General features: G+C 39.4%; 1 protein-coding gene across 15 annotated transcripts in view; it reads left to right on the top strand.

Moving 5' to 3' along the window:
- SIPA1L1 (signal induced proliferation associated 1 like 1) overlaps positions 1-21635 on the top strand; it is a 433934-nt gene that overhangs the window by 296772 nt on the left and 115527 nt on the right. For 13 of the 15 annotated variants that reach the window (XM_070417275.1, XM_070417272.1, XM_070417284.1 and 10 more), the window contains one exon: positions 6610-8399. In XM_070417275.1, the coding sequence (XP_070273376.1) occupies positions 6902-8399 (1498 nt within the window). In that variant the 5' untranslated portion in view covers positions 6610-6901. Of the gene's footprint in view, positions 1-5352; positions 5420-5690; positions 5962-6609; positions 8400-21635 lie in introns of those variants that run through there. The other 2 variants (XM_070417278.1, XM_070417277.1) reach the window with 2 other exon arrangements.

Genomic DNA, 21635 nt, shown 5'->3' with positions numbered 1-21635 from the left:
AATAAATATAGAGAAATATAAAAAAATTAGTCATAGCCCAGTTATCTAAAAACAAGCAATATAATCCTTTAGTGAACTTTCTTTGGCTTATTTATAATATCTATACATAACTTTTAAAAAATATTGCTAAATTTATGTGGATACAAATTTGTTTGCATCATGAATTCTTCTAAAACTAGGCCTGTTTATCTCCAATATGTTCAATAGGATGCACAGTGTAGAAATATTCTCTCCTTTTTTTTTTAGTTCATGGTCAAATCAGTTTTTAAAAATCTCTTAGTTTAAAAAAATTAGTGTTGTGTTGGACGGTGTGGCTCTGTTGGTTGAAGCCTCTTCCCGTACACCAAAAGGTCTTGGGTCTGATTCCTGGTCAGGGCACACACCCAGGTTGCCGGTTCGATCCCCAGTTGGGGCATGTGTGAGAGGCAACCAATCAATGTTTCTCTCTGACATTGATGTCTGTCTGTCTCTCTCCCTGCCCTTCCTCTTCCCTCTCCCCCCACCCACCCTTTTCCTCTCTAATTTCAGTTAAAACAACAACAACAACATATCCTCAGATGAGGATTTTTAAAAAGTCCCAAAAAGTTAGTCTTGTTGGTTTGTTTTTTAACTGGAGCGGTATTATCATCTCCTAAGGGAGGTGATATATAGTGTGCCTCTGCCATATTTAATCATAGTACCCTTTTCCTGTGAATTAGTAAGTTGGAGAATTGGTAGCACAGTTGGGAAAAAGTTGATAAGCATTTCTCCTGTATATGAGATACTTACTGGTTGTCCACACTGGCATCCACTTCTCACATTCCCTTTTCCTCAGATTATACTTGGTCATACGTTGTTTAGTATCAGATCATATTTGATAAGCAACTGTTCAGTAGTAGGTCACAGTTTACAGTATTTATAAATAAGTCTTTAATATATTTTAAATGACTACTAATGTATAAATGAGTACACGAGAACACCGATTGGCTTTATTGATCTAGGTCTCTGATATTCCAGGGTCAGGCATGGACACTCTCAAAACGCCCCTGTGAGAAGGTGAACTCTGATTTTTTTTTCCTTGAAAGTATTAGTTTACTGCACCTCAAATACATACTTATTATTTTTTTCTATAATCTGATTCACTGTTACTTTTCTACTTTCTGCCTTTTACTCTACTTTCAACTTTTACCTTCCTACTTTAAGCTTCTCAAACCTAGCTCTTTGGCAATAAATATACTTGCTTTTTTAAGTATAAGAGAGACATTTATTTGTATTCTTTATTTTGCCAGCTGTTGAATCATTTTGCTACTTATCAATAATTCTATCATATAACTTCTTCTATACCTTCTTTTTCTATTACCCCTCTCTGCCCTCAAGCTTTCTGCCAATTTTTCCTATTTTCCATCACCCTTGGCTATACAAAGTACCTTCAAGCCTTAATAGGCCTTTGAAATGTAACTTTATTTACTGAACTTTTTTAGCTAGCGGGGTAGGTGGGAGACAAGTGTTATTCTCTCTTTAGGTTCTTACTTGGCCAAACAGGCATATTTTAAATTGTTGTATTTTTATCTCTAAATCTAAATGTATCTTAATCCTGTTATATATGTTTTGTATCCATAACTTCTTTATTCACTTGGTTAAGTTCAGGGCAAGTTATTTGACTCGGCTTTCAAATCAGTGTTGTCTTTTTAGATAGTGAACATTTGGAGAGCAGGAACTAGATTTATCAACTCCGTTTTTCCCAACTAGATTTATCAACTCCTGCTTTTTGTGGAAGGGGGAAATTCCAGTCTAAAAAGTTATGTGCTGCTTCGTAAAGCTTAAATTACCCATGACATTGCACTGAGGTGTTCATATGTATTTCAGGCTAACTTGAGAGAGTGAGATATCTCTGTATATGAGATATTACTTTTATGTAAGGTGAGTGAAATTCAGGAAAGCCAAAAAGGGATATAAAGAAAATAGTTTTGCCTTATTTGGTTATCTTAGCTAATCTAATGTTCAAACACTGTGAAGTTAAATTTCGGTTTTCAAATAAAGTTTTCTGTTGTATTCTAAAGTAAGAATACTTGGATATTCTAAATCTATGTATTCAACATCATAAACTATTTAGGCTGATGTTTTCGTAAAGACTCTAAGATTGTATAGCTCTGAATTATTGGAGCATTTTGATAGTTATCATTAACCCCCCCCCCCCCCCCCCATGACCCCCAAACAGTGAGAGTTGGCCCTGTATTTGTGGTTCTGCCAGTTAAGGAATCTAACAAAACATCATGTGAAATGAGGAAGTATTTCTTGAGGAATGCCACATCTTTTTGGTGAATATACCACATTGTATTACAAATGATTTCAGGAAAGAAACTGTAGTTGTTTTTATGTTTTGTTTTGTTTCTCCTTCCCACATCTTATATAACCTTTAAACTATTCTTTATACCCTTGGCACAAGGAAAGTTTCCCATGTTGTTCTCTTCATTTGGTTCCTTGAATTATTTATTGTTCTCACTTCCTTAACCACCTATTCATTTCTGGGGGGAAAATGATTTTTTCACATTTTCCTTGTTAGTTAATAAATTGTAGAAAATAGATAAATACGGAAGATATCAAATGAGCATTTGCATATATTTTATCTGGAGTTTGGGGGAGAAGATCATGAGTAGAGATTTGGAGGTAACTGCATAGACATGATATTGAAAGCTGACGATATAACAGTGCCAGCCAGTACTGGCTGCCATGCAGATACCTTCCCAGGCAGTTTCATTATTCTGTTTTTATTAAGTTGCACAGACAGCTGTGATGCAACCAAGTGAACACCTGCTTTCCAGAGAAACATGTTGACTCCGTGCTCCTAGGCCTGCTGTCACATCCTACAGTGCCCAGGGCTCACATGCATCCTAACACTATACCCTTTACAGCCCCTTCAGACACATAAAGAATGGGAAGAGAATAAGCAAAGGGTACCACCCTGGATCACCAGCTCCTACGTGGAGCCTCACAGCGATACTGAGGAGTGAGCAAAAAGCAGGAGGCAAGAGAAAACGAAGAGCATGGTTGTCCTAGGAGGCTAGAGAAGAGTGTCAGGAAGGAGGGAGGCGGCAAAGGTGTGAAAGTCTCTAAGAGTCAGAAGGACAGGATTGTTGTCCACCTGGAGTTTTCCTTGAAGGGGAGGGACTGCCTTCTCAAACATCCCTAGGACCAGGTGTATGGTCGATGCTCAGAAGAGAATGCAGGAAGGCTGGGGATGATTTAGGAGAGGAGAAAGCACTTCTTCCGAAAGAAGGGCATTGCCAGAAAGGGGTGGTGATTATGTTGTGATAGACTTGGAGTGATGGAAAGACTTTCAGCTGGTAGAATTTGAGTGGATAGTCTCATTTTCTGATAGTTTCCAACAGCTCACTGAACTAAAAGTGGGATTGGTACTCTAACTCAGTACCATGGGATTGGTATTTCGTGGACTCAAATAGTACCTAGAGCTATAAAATTAAACATGTAACATGAAATTTTTAATATAGCCTGCTCTTTCAACAGATGGAGGTAACATGTTATAATTAGCATTGCTCTTCTGTTTAATTCTGTTGCTTTTTGCCACATTTAGTGATGCTTAGGCAGGTTTGCTGATAGTCAAGATAATTACTAATAATTGTCAGCATATGCTTCCTATTTCCATCACCCTAAGGAATAGGTTTTAGGTGTTATTGATTTGCCACCATACAGGCATACCTTATTTTATTGCACGTTGCTTTACTGTGCTTCACAGATATTGTGCTTTTTATAAATTAAAGGCAAGACCCACCCCCAGCAAAAAGATTACAGCTGGCTTTATTGCGATACTCACTTTGTTGCAGTGGTCTGGGATGAACCTGTAGTATCTCTGAGGTATGCCTGTATTACCCATAGATACTGTATTTTTTACTAGTAGTTTATTAAATCCACAGCATATATATTTCTACATATGCTAGTCAGTATCCAAAATTTATATTGCACCAAAATGAGTTTGATGTTATAAATAAGGGTGAGGAAAGGGAGGAAGGGAAAGAGATAAAGTAGGAAAGAAAGAAAAAAAAATTGTCATTTAACTTAGTTGTCTGTCTTGAACCTCCTTAGTTTTGACAAGTCATTAAACTGTGGGCACTCTCCCCCTCTTCCCATGTGCCCATCTATATTTTGAAATTAAAAAAAAAATTGAGTTGTTGTTATAATAAAGATGTAATAGGAGGCTAGGCATTTCTTTTAAATTGTGAAGAAATTTTTATGTTTAAAATAAGATTTTAAAAATCCATTAAAAATATAGGAAGCAAATGAGATGTTCTGAAGGGAGTACCTTAGTAGTAATGGCCAAGGTTGGGCATGTCCAAGTCAGTTCAATTTGTTGTATTTTAGTTCTGAATCTTCGTTTCCTCCTACCATGGGTATAGCTTCACATAGCCTTAAAAAGACAGTCCCGCAACGAACTGTTTTCTAAGGGAAATGAAATGTGGCAATACTCACTTTATTGCGATACTCACTTTGTTGCAGTGGTCTGGGATGAACCTGTAGTATCTCTGAGGTATGCCTGTATTACCCATAGATACTGTATTTTTTACTAGTAGTTTATTAAATCCACAGCATATATATTTCTACATATGCTAGTCAGTATCCAAAATTTATATTGTACTTTTTATCATGGTGGGATTGGTGTGTTGGCCTTTTTGAGAGCGAATGTTCAGGCAGTAATAGATGATTTATCTTGATTTCTGTGAGATTGTGCGAAATGTTGAAAGCATCTGGTTTTTATAAGAATCTGCTTAGAATTATTCTTTCTGCTAGTGTAGTCTTTCTCTGAAAGGTATTTCATTGAAATAAACAACATATTGTTTTCCTAGTTAAAAAATAGCTCATAAGTTCTGGTTTGGATTGTCAGAGGAGTTTCCCTTTGGAGATGGACTGGTGCTTGCTTTGCATTTGGCTCAGTGGACTGGCTCCCTTCCATTCTGTGAGGGGCACTTCTCCATTCCGGGTTGTGGCCCCACGTGCTGCCTTTGGACGCAACAGTTAGCACGTTCCTCCACTTGAAGGCTGACCGTTCAATAGGAGCCTGTAAAGTTCTGAAACGGAAAGGTAATCTGAACAATCTGACGGCAGAACTCTCCAGAAAGCGCTGAAGCCAGGTTTAATTAGGTAGCAGTGCAGGACATTCTCCCTTCACAAAAGGTGGGGAGGAGGAGGGAGGGGGTGAGAACAATTGGCATTTATCTGACCCGCTGCCCAGCCCAGCCCCCAAGCCCAGCTGGAGCTGGCTGGCCCCGCATTCTGCAGGCAGCCTGCAGTTTTTGAAACACCCCAAATGTTCCAGCCTTTAAATAGCAGCGAGTCTTCTAAAACGCTGCTGCGTACTGCAAGAGGAATTAAAGCGGCTGCCTTGCAGGCAGGAAGCCGACAAGCAAGATGCTTAATTATCGTGGAAGTAAGTGCTTGTTACCGCTGCGTGGAGCGGGGAGCGAGGCTCATCCTCAGGGTGTCGGCGTGATTTGTAGACAATGCAGCCCTGTCAGTGCAGTGCTGGGTCAGCAGCATCTTCCCAACATGGATTTGGCAAGAATCTAAAGGCCACCCCTTGTGTCGTGTGTGGAGCTTGGGAAAGGGTCCTCTGCCTTTATTTCCGGGATGCACGCCACCGCGCAGGGTTCTGTGCTCGGGATTTGTGCCTCTCCCGCCTGACTGCTGTGCACCGAGGAAGTTGGTCTTCAAGGCCCTCGCCTGGAAGGATGCTGACAGTTTTTGGTCGCTCTTGGGGAGTATGCAGAGGTCTCGCTACGGCAGAGGTCTAGTTTCTGCTTTCTTCATAAATGAGCGCCAAAGGGTGGGGTGGGTTGCAGTGCCTAAGGAAATGCAGACATTTTGTTAATTAGTGAACTAGCTCCAGCTTTAGGAATAGATGAAACTGGAGAGAGCTTGGGAAGAGGTGGTGGCGAATGCCGGATTCGTTCTGAAATGTTCCTCCTCCGGGTAAGTAATAAAGTAGAGGATAACACAGAAGCGTGCTGGATAGAGTGGCTCTCGGAAAATGCTGTTTATTTTCTCTCTGTTGTATTTGCTCTTGCCAACTATGTTAAAGCCTTTGTAAAAAAACAACAACAAAAGACAAATTAGGACTTTGAAATATGGAAGGTGTTAAAAAGTGAGTGCTGCTACATACGAAATAAAATGACTTTTCAATTTTTAGTCTTGTTAAAAAAAAAACAGACTATGTATTGTTCAAGTACTGAACTCTGTGGGTTATGTCTCAAAACTTTTGGTCAACGCAGTTGCTGGTGATATTCTGCATTATTGGAGGTCGTTGGAGTCTGTAATTGGTCTGCCCTGGGAGTTGGAGCCTTAGTGTCCTGGAATGAGATCTCCCCATTCCCCGTTCTATGGAATAGCTCAATTAAGCTGAAGTATTAATAGTCTTTTAAAATATATATACTTCAAAGGATGGATTTCATTAAACGCTTTCACTTTCTTTCAAACCTGCTTTGATAAAATACTGGGGCATGAGCTGTGAACCACATTCATTATGGAGTCTTTTACTTTCATGTGTCTGGTTTTGGCAATTGCATATTTATTTTTAGATGTATTTATCAAATGCTAATTCCAATTGTCCTTCTCTTTCAGAGAAAGCATGGGATTATAGCAACCACAGAGTCCCAGTAATACAAGTTCCATTCAGTTTTTTCTGAAAGAAAGCCATCTATTAAAGTGAAGCAAAGGAACGATTGTGGATTATAAGATCTGGATTTTCAGAAGCTTGAAAATAAGGCATCCTTTAACCTTTTAAATGAAAAGGAGTAAGATCTCATGCAACTGCTGTATTTGCTGGAAACCGTTCTCCGAAAGGGAAGTGCACATTTAGAGCTGGAGATGATGGTCCTTTCCGCAGGGATTTAGGTCTGACCGCTTTCCCATCATGACCAGCTTGAAACGGTCGCAGACGGAGAGGCCTATTGCCACGGACAGGGCCTCGGTGGTGGGCGCCGATGGCCCTCCCAAAGTCCACACTGACGACTTCTACATGCGGCGCTTCCGGTCCCAAAACGGCAGCCTGGGATCCTCGGTCATGGCTCCGGTAGGGCCCCCCCGCAGCGAAGGTCCTCACCATATCACCTCGACCCCCGGAGTCCCAAAGATGGGGGTCAGGGCTAGGATCGCAGATTGGCCCCCACGGAAGGAAAACGTCAAAGAATCTAGCCGTTCAAGTCAGGAAATAGAAACCTCAAGTTGCCTTGAGAGCATGTCCTCCAAAAGCAGTCCCGTGAGTCAGGGAAGTTCTGTTAGCCTCAATTCCAGTGACTCAGCCATGTTGAAAAGCATACAGAACACGCTGAAAAGCAAGACGAGACCATTGGAGAGCATGGACTCCAGATTCCTCATGCCTGAAGCCTACCCCAGCTCCCCCAGAAAGGCTCTTCGCAGAATCCGGCAGCGGAGCAACAGCGACATCACCATAAGTGAACTTGACGTGGATAGCTTCGATGAATGTATCTCACCCACCTACAAGACTGGGCCCTCCCTGCACAGGGAGTATGGTAGCACCTCTTCAATCGATAAGCAGGGAACGTCTGGAGAGAGCTTCTTTGACTTGTTAAAGGGCTACAAAGATGACAAATCCGACCGAGGCCCAACTCCAACCAAGCTCAGTGACTTTCTCATCACCGGTGGGGGCAAGGGTTCTGGTTTCTCTTTGGATGTTATAGATGGGCCCATCACACAAAGAGACAACCTCAGGCTCTTCAAGGAAAGGGAAAAACCACTCAAGCGACGGTCCAAGTCTGAAACTGGAGACTCATCCATTTTTCGTAAATTACGCAATGCCAAAGGTGATGAACTTGGGAAATCATCGGATCTTGAAGATAACCGGTCAGAAGACTCCGTCAGACCTTGGACGTGTCCAAAGTGCTTTGCCCACTACGATGTCCAGAGTATATTATTTGACTTGAACGAGGCGATCATGAACAGGCACAATGTTATTAAGAGGAGAAACACCACCACGGGGGCTTCAGCAGCTGCTGTAGCATCCTTGGTTTCAGGACCTTTGTCCCACTCAGCCAGTTTTAACTCCCCGATGGGCAGCACGGAGGACCTGAATTCCAAAGGAAGCCTCGGCATGGACCAGGGAGACGATAAAAGCAACGAGCTTGTAATGAGCTGTCCGTATTTTCGGAATGAGATAGGTGGAGAAGGTGAAAGGAAAATCAGCCTGTCGAAGTCAAACTCTGGCTCCTTTAGTGGGTGTGAAAGTGCCTCCTTTGAGTCTGCACTCAGCTCCCATTGCACAAACGCAGGAGTGGCAGTGCTTGAAGTGCCCAAGGAGAACCTGGTGTTGCATCTGGACCGCGTGAAACGGTACATCGTGGAGCACGTGGACCTTGGCGCCTACTATTACAGGAAATTCTTCTATCAGAAGGGTGAGTAGTTCTTTCTGAAAGAGTACTATTTGTTTTGTTTTGTTTTGTTTGTTTTTAAGTTGTGTGACATGAGATTTTCTTGTCTTTTCTCTTGATGGTAAAATAGTTAAATAGGTATTTGCTATGATGTATTTCTCTTTGTGATATATTTCTATTTGCATTTCTATGAATTCCTTTAAGGTATTAAAATGTTTTGTATATTAAATACTCATTTTTTAAAAAAAAACATCTGATTTAGTGAATGAGGTATATAATCTTTGTGTAGAAAACTTGTGTATCCTTTAGGAATAAATGTTAAAGTTGAAAATATTTTAAATATAGCTTTATATTAAGGGATACAAAACCATCTTAATGCTGCCTTTCATTAATGTAACACTTTTGCAATTAGTGCAGGACCATTGCTTTTCCGCCTCAATGTTCTCATCAGTTAATGGGAATTGTAGTACATCTCTCTTTGTTTCACAGGCATTTTAGTGGGAGTTAATTACGTTATTTGACAAAAGTCACAGAGCCAATAAGTTTCAGAGCCAGGAATCAAATTTAGGTCTTCTGTATTTGAACATGTTGGTGACTTCCTTTCTAGTCTTTTTTGTTCGGGGTTGGGGGGTGGAATATATTTATACATTGTTGGGTTATAGTTTGTGTACCATTTTATCTCAGACTTTTAAGAAAGGCCCTGTGATTTGTTAAAAAGTCAGTAGTTTAAATGAACTCGTAAGAGCTTTCTAATAGTGTTTTTGAGCAGCATTATTAATTGAAGAATGAGTTTGTCATATAAGCGCCCAAGCTGGGAAACAGGATGCTGGCCAGGGAGGGACATGCACTGTGGTCCGCTGGCTGGCTCAGTAACCTCTGCAGCCAGGTTGAGAGGCCCTGTATGCAGATGACTACAGCAATGTTTTGATTTCCCACTTACTGTTTTGGAGCTTTTGAATCTTATTTAGACTTATTTTTCTGAATGACATTACATTCCTAGTACTCATTATGGCTTTAGAATAAAACTTACCGTAAGGTTATTAGATGAGATAGACCCTATTTTAGAGGGTCTCCTATTGACAAGGAGAATCTTTACTTGTTACAAGTACATACTAGTATGTCTCCTAAATATTCGTGGCAATGCTTCTGGAATTAATATGATAATGAAGACCCCAATTTCATTTTTAAGCAACCTTTATTCTCTTGGGATAATTTCCTGGAGTAGATTTTAGAAATCACTTTTTCTTATACTGTCCTTTAAGCTATAAGGTCTCTCAGTGTTGCCATCTTGGCATTTGGGGCCAGATAGTTCTTTGGAGGGGGGCTATCCTATGCATTGTAGGATGTTCAGCAGCACCCCAGGCCTCTACGCCCTAGATGCCAATGTGTGTCCTCTCCTCCTTCCCCAGTTGTGACAACCTAAAATTTCTCCAGGCATTGCCAAATATTCCTTAGGCAGTACTATTGCACCTAGCTGAGAATGCCTGATCCATTGTACCTGGGGAAATTTTCACAGGTGTTTCTTAGCTGTCTATGGGTGAAGGCCATCTTGCTGAAAATTGACATTTCAGGTCCAACACAAGAAAGAACATACTAGTTACAATCTTTCTTTATGTAGTAGTAGGTACTGTCCCCCCATTAGGCAGTATGGTAACAGTAATAATAAACATTTTCAAGTACTTACTATGTACCAGGAACTTTGCTGAACTTTTGATATGACATGCATATTCTCATTTCAACCTCTCTGCCCACTGTGGTAGGGATCGCTATTGGTGACATTTTCCAGATGAGAACACTGGGCTTAAGTGACATTAGTGGTTTAGCTGTCATGGAGCTAGTAATGTTGGAATCAGGATCCCACCTTTGAGACTGACCAGAGTCATGTTCTTAACCGCTGGGCTCAGCTCTCTACTGTATTAATCTAAAAGGAAGGAGTGTATGTTTATGTTTAAATCTGATAGAAATTTGTTTAAAGGATTTTTATCTCTCTAAAGTTGGGGATAAAAATTTGAATGCCTTTATTTCAGAGTAACCCAGTTTAGCTCATAACACTTCATAAATTTAAAAGCCACCAATCCAAAATAGTTTCTAATTTGAAGCATGGAAAAGTACCCTCTTACCCAGCATAATTAGAACTGGTTAATTGAAACTACCTGTTCAATCAGGAAATCTTTAAAAAGTGTACATATTCAAAATATTTTATTTTCATTAAAATATATAAAAGTATATTTGCCAAACTCTTGTGAGTCCAAGGGCTTTTTCTTTGACAGTGATTCTACTATTTTGAGTGTATGTTTGTATTAATAGTATAAACCACAAGAGCACAAACATAGACACTAGCAAAGCAATCTGAATATTATAAAATCTTAGGTTTCATATTTTTTCTCATTTTTTTAATAGCCATCTTACCCACATCTAATCCAACAGCTTTTTTTTAGTGACTTGTCTTTATTAAGTCTTTCCAAGGCCTTCAACTTAGTTTTTAGTAGGAACGAGATTTATTTTTTGTGATAATATTCCATAAGCTTTCATAATATTTAATTAAATTTCATAATTACAGTAACAAGTCAACTGGTATATACAGGTTTGGAAGACACAGCCGACTCTTTGTCCAGCTGGTGGGAGCAGAAATCCCATGTGTGTGGTGCTATGGATTGCCTGCTAGTGCCATTGGGCATTCATCATCGTGGCTTACAGAGGGAGCCCGGAGCAGTATTTAATCCAGGAGGTTGGCTCAGTGAAAGGCAGTTACATAGAGTGCCAGCTGTATTTTCTTGGGCCACAAAACTTAGGATTTTCAACTCAAACAGGTCATTTGTCACACTATGATAATATAAAGCAAATTTTGACTATGGATAACATCATTTGAAGCTGATATTAAGCCCCCTAAAGTATAACTGTATATTAAAATACTTAATATCTATATGTTTATCGCTGTATAAAATATAGTTAAGTAATTCTGTCTTATAATTTTTATATACAAATTGATTCACTGCAATTAGTGCACTAACTCATTTTTCCTAATCAGAACCTTAAAGTGAGTCAGCCCTTTTGCAGGAGTACATCAATGCCAGGTGTAATTTATCTCCCAGCAGCAGGGTATAGCGCTCCTGGCCTGGTTCTCACTCTAGCCTCTTTATCACCACATATTTTCTCACCACATTCTTCTGTTTAATGCATTTCTGACTTCATTGTGCTAAGTCTCTAGGGAAAACAGTATACTGTCAACATTATATGTAAATTTTAATTGTGTTTGGCTGATGTTTTTATAAACATCATTATTTGAAAATTTGGTCTTTAGAAGATATTTGGCTTCAATATGTAAGCCCAGTCTATTGCTGCAAAGATCCCGGACCAACAGAGGAATCCCACTGTTTGCACTTATTAAAATAAGCAACACAACTGTCAATGTTCTTTTTTCCGGTCCTTTTTCCTGCCCACTTCTCTTTGCTCTTTTGTAGTGTGTGTGATGTGTCTGCTGAGTCTCAGCGAGGAGTAAGTGATAGTAATAATACAGCTAACATTTATTGTGTTATTACTTTGTGCTTTATGCAGACCTCCTCACTTAGTGCTCATAGGACCCCAAGTGAAGCTGTCAGTGAGATAAGTCCAAGTGGTGCAACCTCAGCTTTCCTAGAGAGGCACAAACCAGGCAGTAGGAGAGCATTAAAATTAATCAATCTAGTCCTCTCCCTTTGAGTACATATATGTTTTGTATTTAGCTTTTATGTACATAGTCACCATGATCAAAGTACCAAGGTAATTTGTAGGTGGAAAATATTAAGTTGTAGAATAATTGTTACCTGTAGCCGACATGGCTGATTGAGACCTATTCCTAGCCATTACTCACTTCGTTTGCTGTTCCCATACAGGATTTTTTCGTTTGCACTGACTACACAATTGTCTGTGAGGCATGACCTCCCTGAATCCCATTCAGAGAGATGCATCAATAGGAAAGAGAGGAGCCCAGGGGTTGCCTTGGCTGTGGTGTTTGTTGCCCCATTGGTCAAAATGTCGATAGGGTATCGATGTGAGGTGGGTGTCACTCTCAAAGTCAAGTTAGTGAAGATGCTCTGGTAGGGCAGGGCCCTCCCTGCTGCCCAGCAGCCAGGAGAAACTGCCATTATCTGGGCCGAAGCTTATTTAAGAATATTTTCCCACTCCCGAAAAGAGGGAAAACTGGTGTTTGTGCACCCGATAACTTTAAATCACCAGATTTGACTGTTTTTATTGTTCACCTTCCTCCTACACCTCCACCTCTCCCCACCCTACCCCACCCCCATGTTTTGGAACACACACGCGCACACACACACATGCACACACACACAAATCAAGTTCAGCAATATGCTGGGCCCCAGGATTAACCAGTTGAGGACACCAGCAACTTGGATATCAGCTCCTACGGTAATGTCCAGTTTTCTTTATTTACGTCCCACCCTCTTGTAATCATTTCTTTAGAATATGTGCTCTTAACTTAATCTGTACTTGAAGTGATAGCTTTAGCACTCTGATGTACTCTTAATTTTGTTCTCAGAAACTATGCTTCAAGTTCCAGTTTGTTAACAAGCATCAATAAGTAGCTATTATATGTTTTAGTGGAGTATTGTATGGTACTGCTAGAACATCAGGGACACCATTCAGCTAAGCTTATTTGTAAAAGTCTTGCTTATTTTGTTCGTTTTCTTCTTCTTTTTTTTAATCCAGTGAGTATAGCAACATTAGGCTTGAAGAAACTATTATAAGATGTCTTCTAATTCAGAGTTTTAAAAAGATAATTATTCTTTTTTTTTTTTTTTTTTTTTTTTTTACTGTTGAGACTATTATAAATGCCCCCCATTTCTTCCCCCTTTGTTTTCCTCCCCCAAATCCCCATCACCCTCCCCCTAGGCCAGGGGTGGGCAAACTTTTTGACACGAGGGCCACAATGGGTTCTTAAACTGGACCGGAGGGCCGGAACAAAAGCATGGATGGAGTGTTTGTGTGAACTAATATAAATTCAAAGTAAACATCATTACATAAAAGGGTATGGTCTTTTTTTTTTTTTTTTTTTTAGTTTTATTCATTTCAAACAGGCCGGATCCGGCCCGCAGGCCGTAGTTTGCCCACGGCTGCCCCAGGCCTTCACCACATTATTGTCTGTGTCTGTGGGTTATGCATATATGCATATTTGTTCTTTGGTTAATCTCTTCCAAGTCCCTCCTACACTTTTCCCCTCTGAGATGTCAGTTGGTTCCATGTGTTTAATGCCTCTGGATCTATTTAGTTTGTCAGTTTATTTTGTTCATTAGATTCCACATATAAGTGAGATCATGTGATATTGGTCTTTCTCTGACTGGTTTATTTCACTTAGCTTAATAATCTCCATGTCCATCCACACTGTCGCAAAGGCTTAAGAGTTCCTTCTTTTTTTATAGCTGCATAGTATTCCATTGTGTAAATGTACCACAGCTTTTTTATCCACTCGTCTACTGATGGGCATCTAGGCTGTTTCCAGATCTTCTAATAACACTGCTGTGGACATAGGAGTGCATATATTCTTTCTGGTTGGATAAAGGTAATTATTCTATGTTTAGTTTTGATACGCACAGTGTTATATCTCAAGTCACTCAAGTCAACGAGTCTGTTCCACTGAACCACAGTGTACTCTGTGCTCTTGAACGTAACAGTTAATTTCTGCCAAAATTAATATGGAAAGGTTATATATATGTATACTTGATTGTTTTAATGTCCTTGCCTTTTATTTTTTACTAGAGGCCTGGTGCACAAATTGGCCTGACCTGCAGGATCAGGCCCAAACTGGCTCTCTGACATCCCCTGAGGGGTCCTGGATTGCAAGAGGGCACAGGCCAGGCCAAGGGACCCACTGGTGCACGATTGGGGCTGGAGAGGGATGCAGGAGGTTAGCCAGCTGGGGAGGAACCGCAGGAGGGCTCCAGGGCGTGTCCAGCCCATCTCGCTCAGTCCCACTTGGCTGGACCCCAGCAGCAAGCTAACCTACCAGAGAGTCTGCCCCCTGGTGGTCAGTGCACATCATAGCGAGCAGTTGAGTGGCTTTAGCATATCATTAACATATTACACTTTGATTGGTTGAAGGGCCAACTGGACACTTAGCATATTAGGCTTTTATTATATAGGATTGTGATCACATAAACTATGTGTAATTTGTTTAAAGGGAACTCTCTTAATTATGTAGTCCTCCTCAGGGGGATTTGAAGTACTAACTGACTTACTGAGAAACCAGCCTAGGAATGTTCTGCTGCTGACTTTTTACCTGCTCAGGGCTTCTAGTAGCAAGGAAGCCTTTAGGTATGAAAGTTGATATGTTTACTCCTTGGAAGACAAACATCCTCTCCTTTCTTGGGTGTGATCTCCTGAGTCCCGACACTGCTTGTTTAAACCCTGACCTATTATGCATTCAGGGTTCTGTGCTACCTGTGTCATATCAGTTCAGAGGTTTGTGGAAGTCGGTGAAAAGGACATGTGCTTCAACTGCTGCAGCCCAGCACATGAGCATGTTTTAGGATGGGTTGTTCTCCCTTCTTCTCTTACTCACCTCACCAGTTCCTGCCTCTCCTGGGCTCATGATGCCTGTGTGACCCCCTTCCTCCCCAAGGTGCAGGTGCTCTCCCTCCAATGCTCTGAGCCACCCTGTGCCCCTTGTTTCTGCACAATGCTTTCCATGATGCCCTGGTTCATAACCAGTCTAGGCTCTACCTGAAGGCCAGGACCACAGATTAGGTGGGCCCAGGTTTGTTTCACAGTTGAGTAAATGTTGGGTGCTGATGTGAAGTATAAGACTTACTGAATTGAGGAGTCAGTGTATCTTGCATTTATAGCATCAGGTAGAGGCAATCAGGCCTTTCTGTCTATATGACCTTGTGTTCTGTGCCAGACACTGAATTAATATGTTATAGTTCCTTTTCCTCTCCTTTCAGAAAATGAGACCACAAGTCTGTGTGTGGTCACAGTGGTTTTGTGGAAATTAACCAAGACCACCAATTGATCCCCACAGACCCAAAACACCACTATGAAGACTGATTTTTACTATTGTAAACTTTATTAGACAAAACTGATAGATGATAAAATCAGTGGGTGACAGTTTGAGGAGAAATAGGAGGAAAAGCAGGATTTGCGTAATCTCAAAAGATCTCCCCAAAGATATATGTAAGTAAGGAAAAAGATAGTAAGCTCATGATAAAGACACCTGGCAGACATCACCTTAACCAAGTGAATTGAGGTCTATGTCATGAACCCCATGTAATGATGAACTGAAAAGGCTATGTCATTTCTGTAGTTCTCTTGCCCAAAATGCATAACCACAGGCCAGTCAGGTGAAATCACCAAGCCCAAATTGAGTAATAAAATCTTTTCGAAGTTGTCTAAGTCTTCAAAGACAAGTACTGATTGAAAAACGGTTACAGACTGCAGGGGACTAAGCAGTGGTTCTCAACGTTCCTAATGCAGTTCCTCATGTTGTGGTGACCCTCAACCATAAAATTATTTTCGTTGCTACTTCATAACTGTAATTTTGCTACTGTTATGAATCGTAATGTAAAATCTGATATGCAGGATCTATTTTCATTGTTCGTGACCCACAGGTTGAGAACCGCTGGGCTAAGGAGACGTAACAATCAAGGGCAACATGGGATCCCGAATAGGATTTCGAAGCCCAAAAAAGACATAGTGGAAAAACTGGTGAAATTTGAGTCAGTCCTTTAGCTAATGGGATTGTACCAATGTTAATTTCCTGGTTCTGATTAATGATGATTGTATGGTGTGTAGTTACATAAGATCCATTGGGGGAGACTGGGTTTAGGGATCTACGGAAACTCCATGTACTTTTGCAATTTTTCTGTAAGTCTAAAAGCAGTCAAGATAAAAAATGAAAAACAAACCAAACACCCTTCAGGTAGTCAATAACAGTGGTTAACACATGAACTGTCCACGTGAAAAAGCAGTGCTTCCCCAACTTCCTGTGTCAAAGTGCATCAAGTGACAGCCATGCTTACTGATGCCCATATTTCAGAGAATTTTGTGCTGGTTTGTAGTCTAAAGCAGCAGTCGCCAACCGGTGGTCTGTGAGGTCCTAAAGGTTGGTGACCACTGGTCTAAAGGAAACAAGGGCCCTTTCTATCTTTATTTTAGTACAGTTGATAACACATAATAGAGCTTGTCACCTCTTTTCCAAATGCATACCTCATTATAACTTTAGACACAGTGAGCCCCACATCCTGAGTAAGCTCAAAAATACTTACTTTATTGTATCAACTAATTTCCTGGTCTTCTCATGGAGCCTCTTCTTCTCATGGGGAGGCCGTTCCTCTGAGCTTCAGGAGAGTGAGAGGAGACATCTTCCTAACTTGACTTGAATCCAAGTCAAGTAGAAGCATTTGATGATGTAAAACCATCAGCAGATGCAATTTCTTAATTCATATGGACAGTTAGTCATCAAGCATGTAGGCTATACATGGTCCCTGCACTCATAGCTTCTGCTTTGACTGGATTTCTGCCAGTCCCTGAGGGACTTCCTTCCAAATCCTTCAAAGGCATTTTATATAGGAAGACTTCTTGCTGCATATCTCTGGTAAGGGGTTTTAAATACAAAGAAATTGAGATAGAAGCAGGTGTCTCATTGAAATTGCTTTCCTTTGGATGTTAAATTTTTTTTTTTTTCTCTGAGCTGGCATTTGAATTAGAATTCACTAACATTAGAAGTAAAGATTTGCATTACTATGCATTACTACTAGTATAGTAGTTGCATTACTGTAAATAAAAATATTATTTATAATCATTGACATTTGTAAATCAAATACATTTTTAGACTTTAAAAAATCTTCCTATTATAAAAATTATATATATTCATTACAGAAAAATTAGTAATTGTAGAAAATAAAATTAATCTTTTTTTATTACTAGTGATTTTATTTCTGTCTCATATTTTCTAATACATGCATATTCATTTTTAAACTAAAGAATCACTACCATCTTATATATTTTTCATAATTTCATCATTGGTTATGCCATCATTTATTTAAAGTTTCCAGCTTTTGTAAATTCAGGTTTTCCAATTTCTCGTTGTCATAAGTAATACTTATATCAGATGTCCCTAAGTTTTTTTGCTTTCCTCCTCTGCTCCCTCCAATGACCTTTTCCCAGTTTGGTGAAATCTATGGACTGCCCTTAGAATAATATTTTTAAGTGCATTAAATAAAAGCACAAAGCAATGTAAGCATATTAAATACAGTTGCAAAAGTGCTTAAAATTTAGTGACATAGTAATATCTATGCTTCTTATTGCAATAACAAATTATCTAAATTCAGGTCTGATAACTACCATAATTTCAAAGTAGTGATGAGCATAATCGGTATTTGATATGTCTGCAATAACTGTAATGTGGTATGATTCCTATTGCTGTCAAAATCACATGTACAGCTAATATTACTTTAGTTTGTTGTCTACATTTATAATGGACAGAAATGCTACATTTCATTTAGAAGTTAGTGAAAATAAAGATATAATTTTTTATTCAGGTTCATGAACCCCCTAATTTCTATCCATAGAGAAGTTTAAAAACCTCTGGCCTTATATAAATGACCTCGCTATGTAATTTTCTTTAAAAAATCCTCACCCCAGGATATTTTTTCTATTGATTTTCAGAGAGAGTAGAAAGTAGGGGGGAGAGGGAGGGAGAGTAACATCGATGTGAGAGAGACCCATAGATTGGTTGCCTCCCCACACATGCCCCAGAGATCAAACCTGCAACCCAAGTATGTTCCCTTGACAGGGAATTGAACCCACAACTATTCAGTTCTTGGGCTGACACTCTAACTATTGAACACACCAGCCAGGGCTTGTTATGTAATCTTTTTCCTACACATTCAATTATTTCCATAAGGTAGAACCCTACAAATTAGATGGTGTGAACTTTACACGAGTTCTTAAGAAAGCTTAGACCAGAAAGCGTAACTAATATGTTTAAGACTGTAGTTTTAATGTTTTCTTGCCTGCTTTGAATATTTACAATTTTATTTTTGAACATTTATTATAGGCCGAAAATGTTTTTATTTCTTTGATCACTAGTGAGATTGAATATTAAAAAATATAATTATTTGCTATTTGTTATAGATTGATAATGGCCAATAAAAGTCTTCCATTTTGATTCTGTTACTCTTTATTTTTCCTTTGTTTCAAATAGAGTTTTCTTTGTACTTTTTCTTAAATCACTTTGATACAATTTATTAATGTCAACATAACTTCATATTAAAGCCTACCTTTTATTAGCAAGTTAGGGAATCATTAGGGGCTGTTTAGTCACACGCAGATTTAAGCCCCACTATTTCATGCAGTTTTGGCAAACAGACCACCTTACTTTTTTTTCCATTTTAAAATTTTTATATTTCAATTATAGTTGACATTCAGTATTATTTTATAATAGTTTCAGGTATACAGCATAGTGGTTAGACATTTATATAATTTATGAAGTGGTTCCCCCCAATAGGTCTAGTAACCACCTGGTACCATATATAGTTATTATAATAGTATTGGCTATATTTCCTGTGCTATACTTTACATCTCCATGACTATTTTGTAACTACTTCTTAATCCCTTTACCTTTGTCACCCAGCTCCCTAAGCCCCCCAAGCTCTCTACCATCTGGAAACCATCAATTTGCTCTCTGTATCCATGAATCCGTGATAGACCACCCTACTTTTTAAGTTACTTATGGAAAGAAGAATTGGAACCTCAGAGTGCTGTGCACTTTATAATGTGGACAATTACTCTTGTGTAATATTAATTATAAGCTTAGGGGAGTGCTTTGGGACAGAATTCTGGCAGGTGGCCAGTCCTGTGTAAATGTCCATCCATTTCTTTGACTTGCTTTTAATTATGATGCAAAGTCTTGGGCTATTTAGTTCTCATGGAACCTCCACCCTTATAATTAGGATGAGCCCTTTGAGGGTCAGAGACTGAGACTCTGGGTGGAGTGCTTCTCTGAAAGTGCCATTCTTTAACAGTTGGACTCTTAGTGCCTCCACCTTGGGAAATCTGTGTTTCACTTGAATAGAAGAATATGCTGCTGCTGCCTTTTTCTTTTAATTCTCTTGACTTTTGGACCTGCCATATATATTAAGATGTAAGTTGCATGAAAATAAAACAGCTGAACTACTTGAACCCAATAGGCAAAGTTAAACAGCTTTATCGAAGCATGTGTTAGTGTTTTATCCAAATTCTCTATTTCATGAAAATATTGAGCTAAAGAATATTGAGGGTCGAAGTTTATGTTGTTGACTATACTGACAGTGGCATACTTGTAGCCAACCAAGTAGACTGTTTTAAGAAAAAATAGTTTAAAATGGTGAAATGATTTTAATTCCAGCTAGTAAAGTTAAGTGGTCATTGTTTTATCCTTTATTAGTATCTTTAGTGTCCCCCTTCCATGGTGACTGAAGATGCCTTTTATAGAGAAAAGGAGTTTTCATCTTTCCTTCTGCATGGTCAGTTAGGGTAACTAAGAGTAGAATATGAATCTTTTTGTGATTTTAACATCTATTGCTATATTAAAACACACTAGAGGCCCGGTACACAGATTCATGCACCAGTGGGGTCCCTTGGCCTGGCCTGCACAGATCCAGCTGAAACTGGCTCGCCGACATCCCTGAGGGTTCCCAGATTGCATGAGGGTGGTTCTCAGGTGATGCACCTCGGAATTGGGCTCCCTCCTCTCTGGTTCCAGGTGCGTCACCTGAGAACCGCAGCTGCCACGTCACCACAGCTCAGCAGCTCCTGCGTTGAGCGTCTGCCCCATGGTGGTCAGTGCGCATCATAGCTACTGGACGGTCGGACGGTCCGGACGGTTGGATGGTCACTTAGGCTTTTCTATATAAGATTGTTATATTATAACACACACATAAGTAAATAAGTGCTTTCTGAAATGGGTAGTGCCAGTCCACAGTGCCACCAGTGGTATATGAATGAATGTATTATGCCCATACCAAGGACTGTTTTGGGCTTCTGAAATGTTGTCACTAATTTTAATAGGTGCAAGATAGTGACTGTTATTTGCTTTCTGTTTCTTTGATTTGTGTTCATCAGTTTGTTTTTCCTATTTAAAATTCTAAGTTAACAATTCTAAAGAAATATTTGAGCCATGAATTATAACTTTACATGTTTTATATAAAGTAAAAATATATTTTTGCTCATAGTGATACACAGTCCAGATTATGTTGGTGTCCCTAGGGAAATGTACAACTGATATTAATATGAAGTCTGCAAATATCATGAAAAAACCAGTACAAGCGATCAGGATTCACTGGTTGAAGCCCTACAACTCTTGTGATTCTATTTTTCTTTACTTTTTTTCAATGAAAATGCCAGGCTTAACTTCTTTTGCCTTGTGCCCACATGCTTATCTGTGGGTCATAACCCCATGTGATGTGAAGTGTGCTTGATCTAATTACTTGGTGCTTTGAACTGTTTACTATTTTTCCTCTCTAAGAATGTGAAATTATTATTTGTTATTGGAAATATGTCAACCAAGAATATAGCTATTTATGTGGAAAATTCTAGTGATGGCAGAACTGATCACTGGCACTCTTTGTACCATCCTTGTTAAAACCCAAGAACCAGAACTAATAAGAAAACCTCAGGCTAAACATCTGTTTAGGTGTTAAATATGAAAAATAAAGGCAGGGGGGAAATCACCCATATATGGAAAAAACATTAATATCTCTCCCATTATACACAGTGAATCCTTGGCTCAATAGTACATCAAGGAATAAAGCTTTATGTATGATCTGGCTAGGTAATCCCTTTCGGTACCAAATTTTATTTAACTATTTCATTTATAATACAATTTTGGAAACTTGGGAAGATAATGTTCTATACAGTGGCTAAGAAAATGAACTTTGGAATCAGTAGTTCAAATAATGTGTTTGAACTCTGGCACTGCCGTTTACTAGCTGTGGCTGGGAAGTGGCTTGCTCTCTCTAAATCATAGTTTCCATATCTATAAAAATGAAGGAAATACTGTATTTCCATGGTTTGATAGGAATATTGGAGTGCTTGGCAAAGGGCCTCACTTTGCTGCATTGTATCTAATATAGTGATTGCAGTATTGGTTTGAGGCATTCCAGTATGCTGGCACTAAAATCTCATTATTTTTGGTCATGTAATAATGTAAAACCTGCATTTCAAGTCATCCATTAGCAGATTTACCCACCTGACCGTCCAATTCCTCTTCCCTTCCTCTGGCTTTCATCC

The sequence above is a fragment of the Myotis yumanensis genome, unplaced genomic scaffold (genome assembly GCF_028538775.1).
Source record: "Myotis yumanensis isolate MYYU_CA2020_CCGP unplaced genomic scaffold, mMyoYum1.0.hap1 SCAF_1, whole genome shotgun sequence".
In the NCBI taxonomy this organism is placed as follows: Eukaryota; Metazoa; Chordata; class Mammalia; order Chiroptera; family Vespertilionidae; genus Myotis; species Myotis yumanensis.
This window is presented reverse-complemented; position numbering and strand designations above follow the sequence as displayed.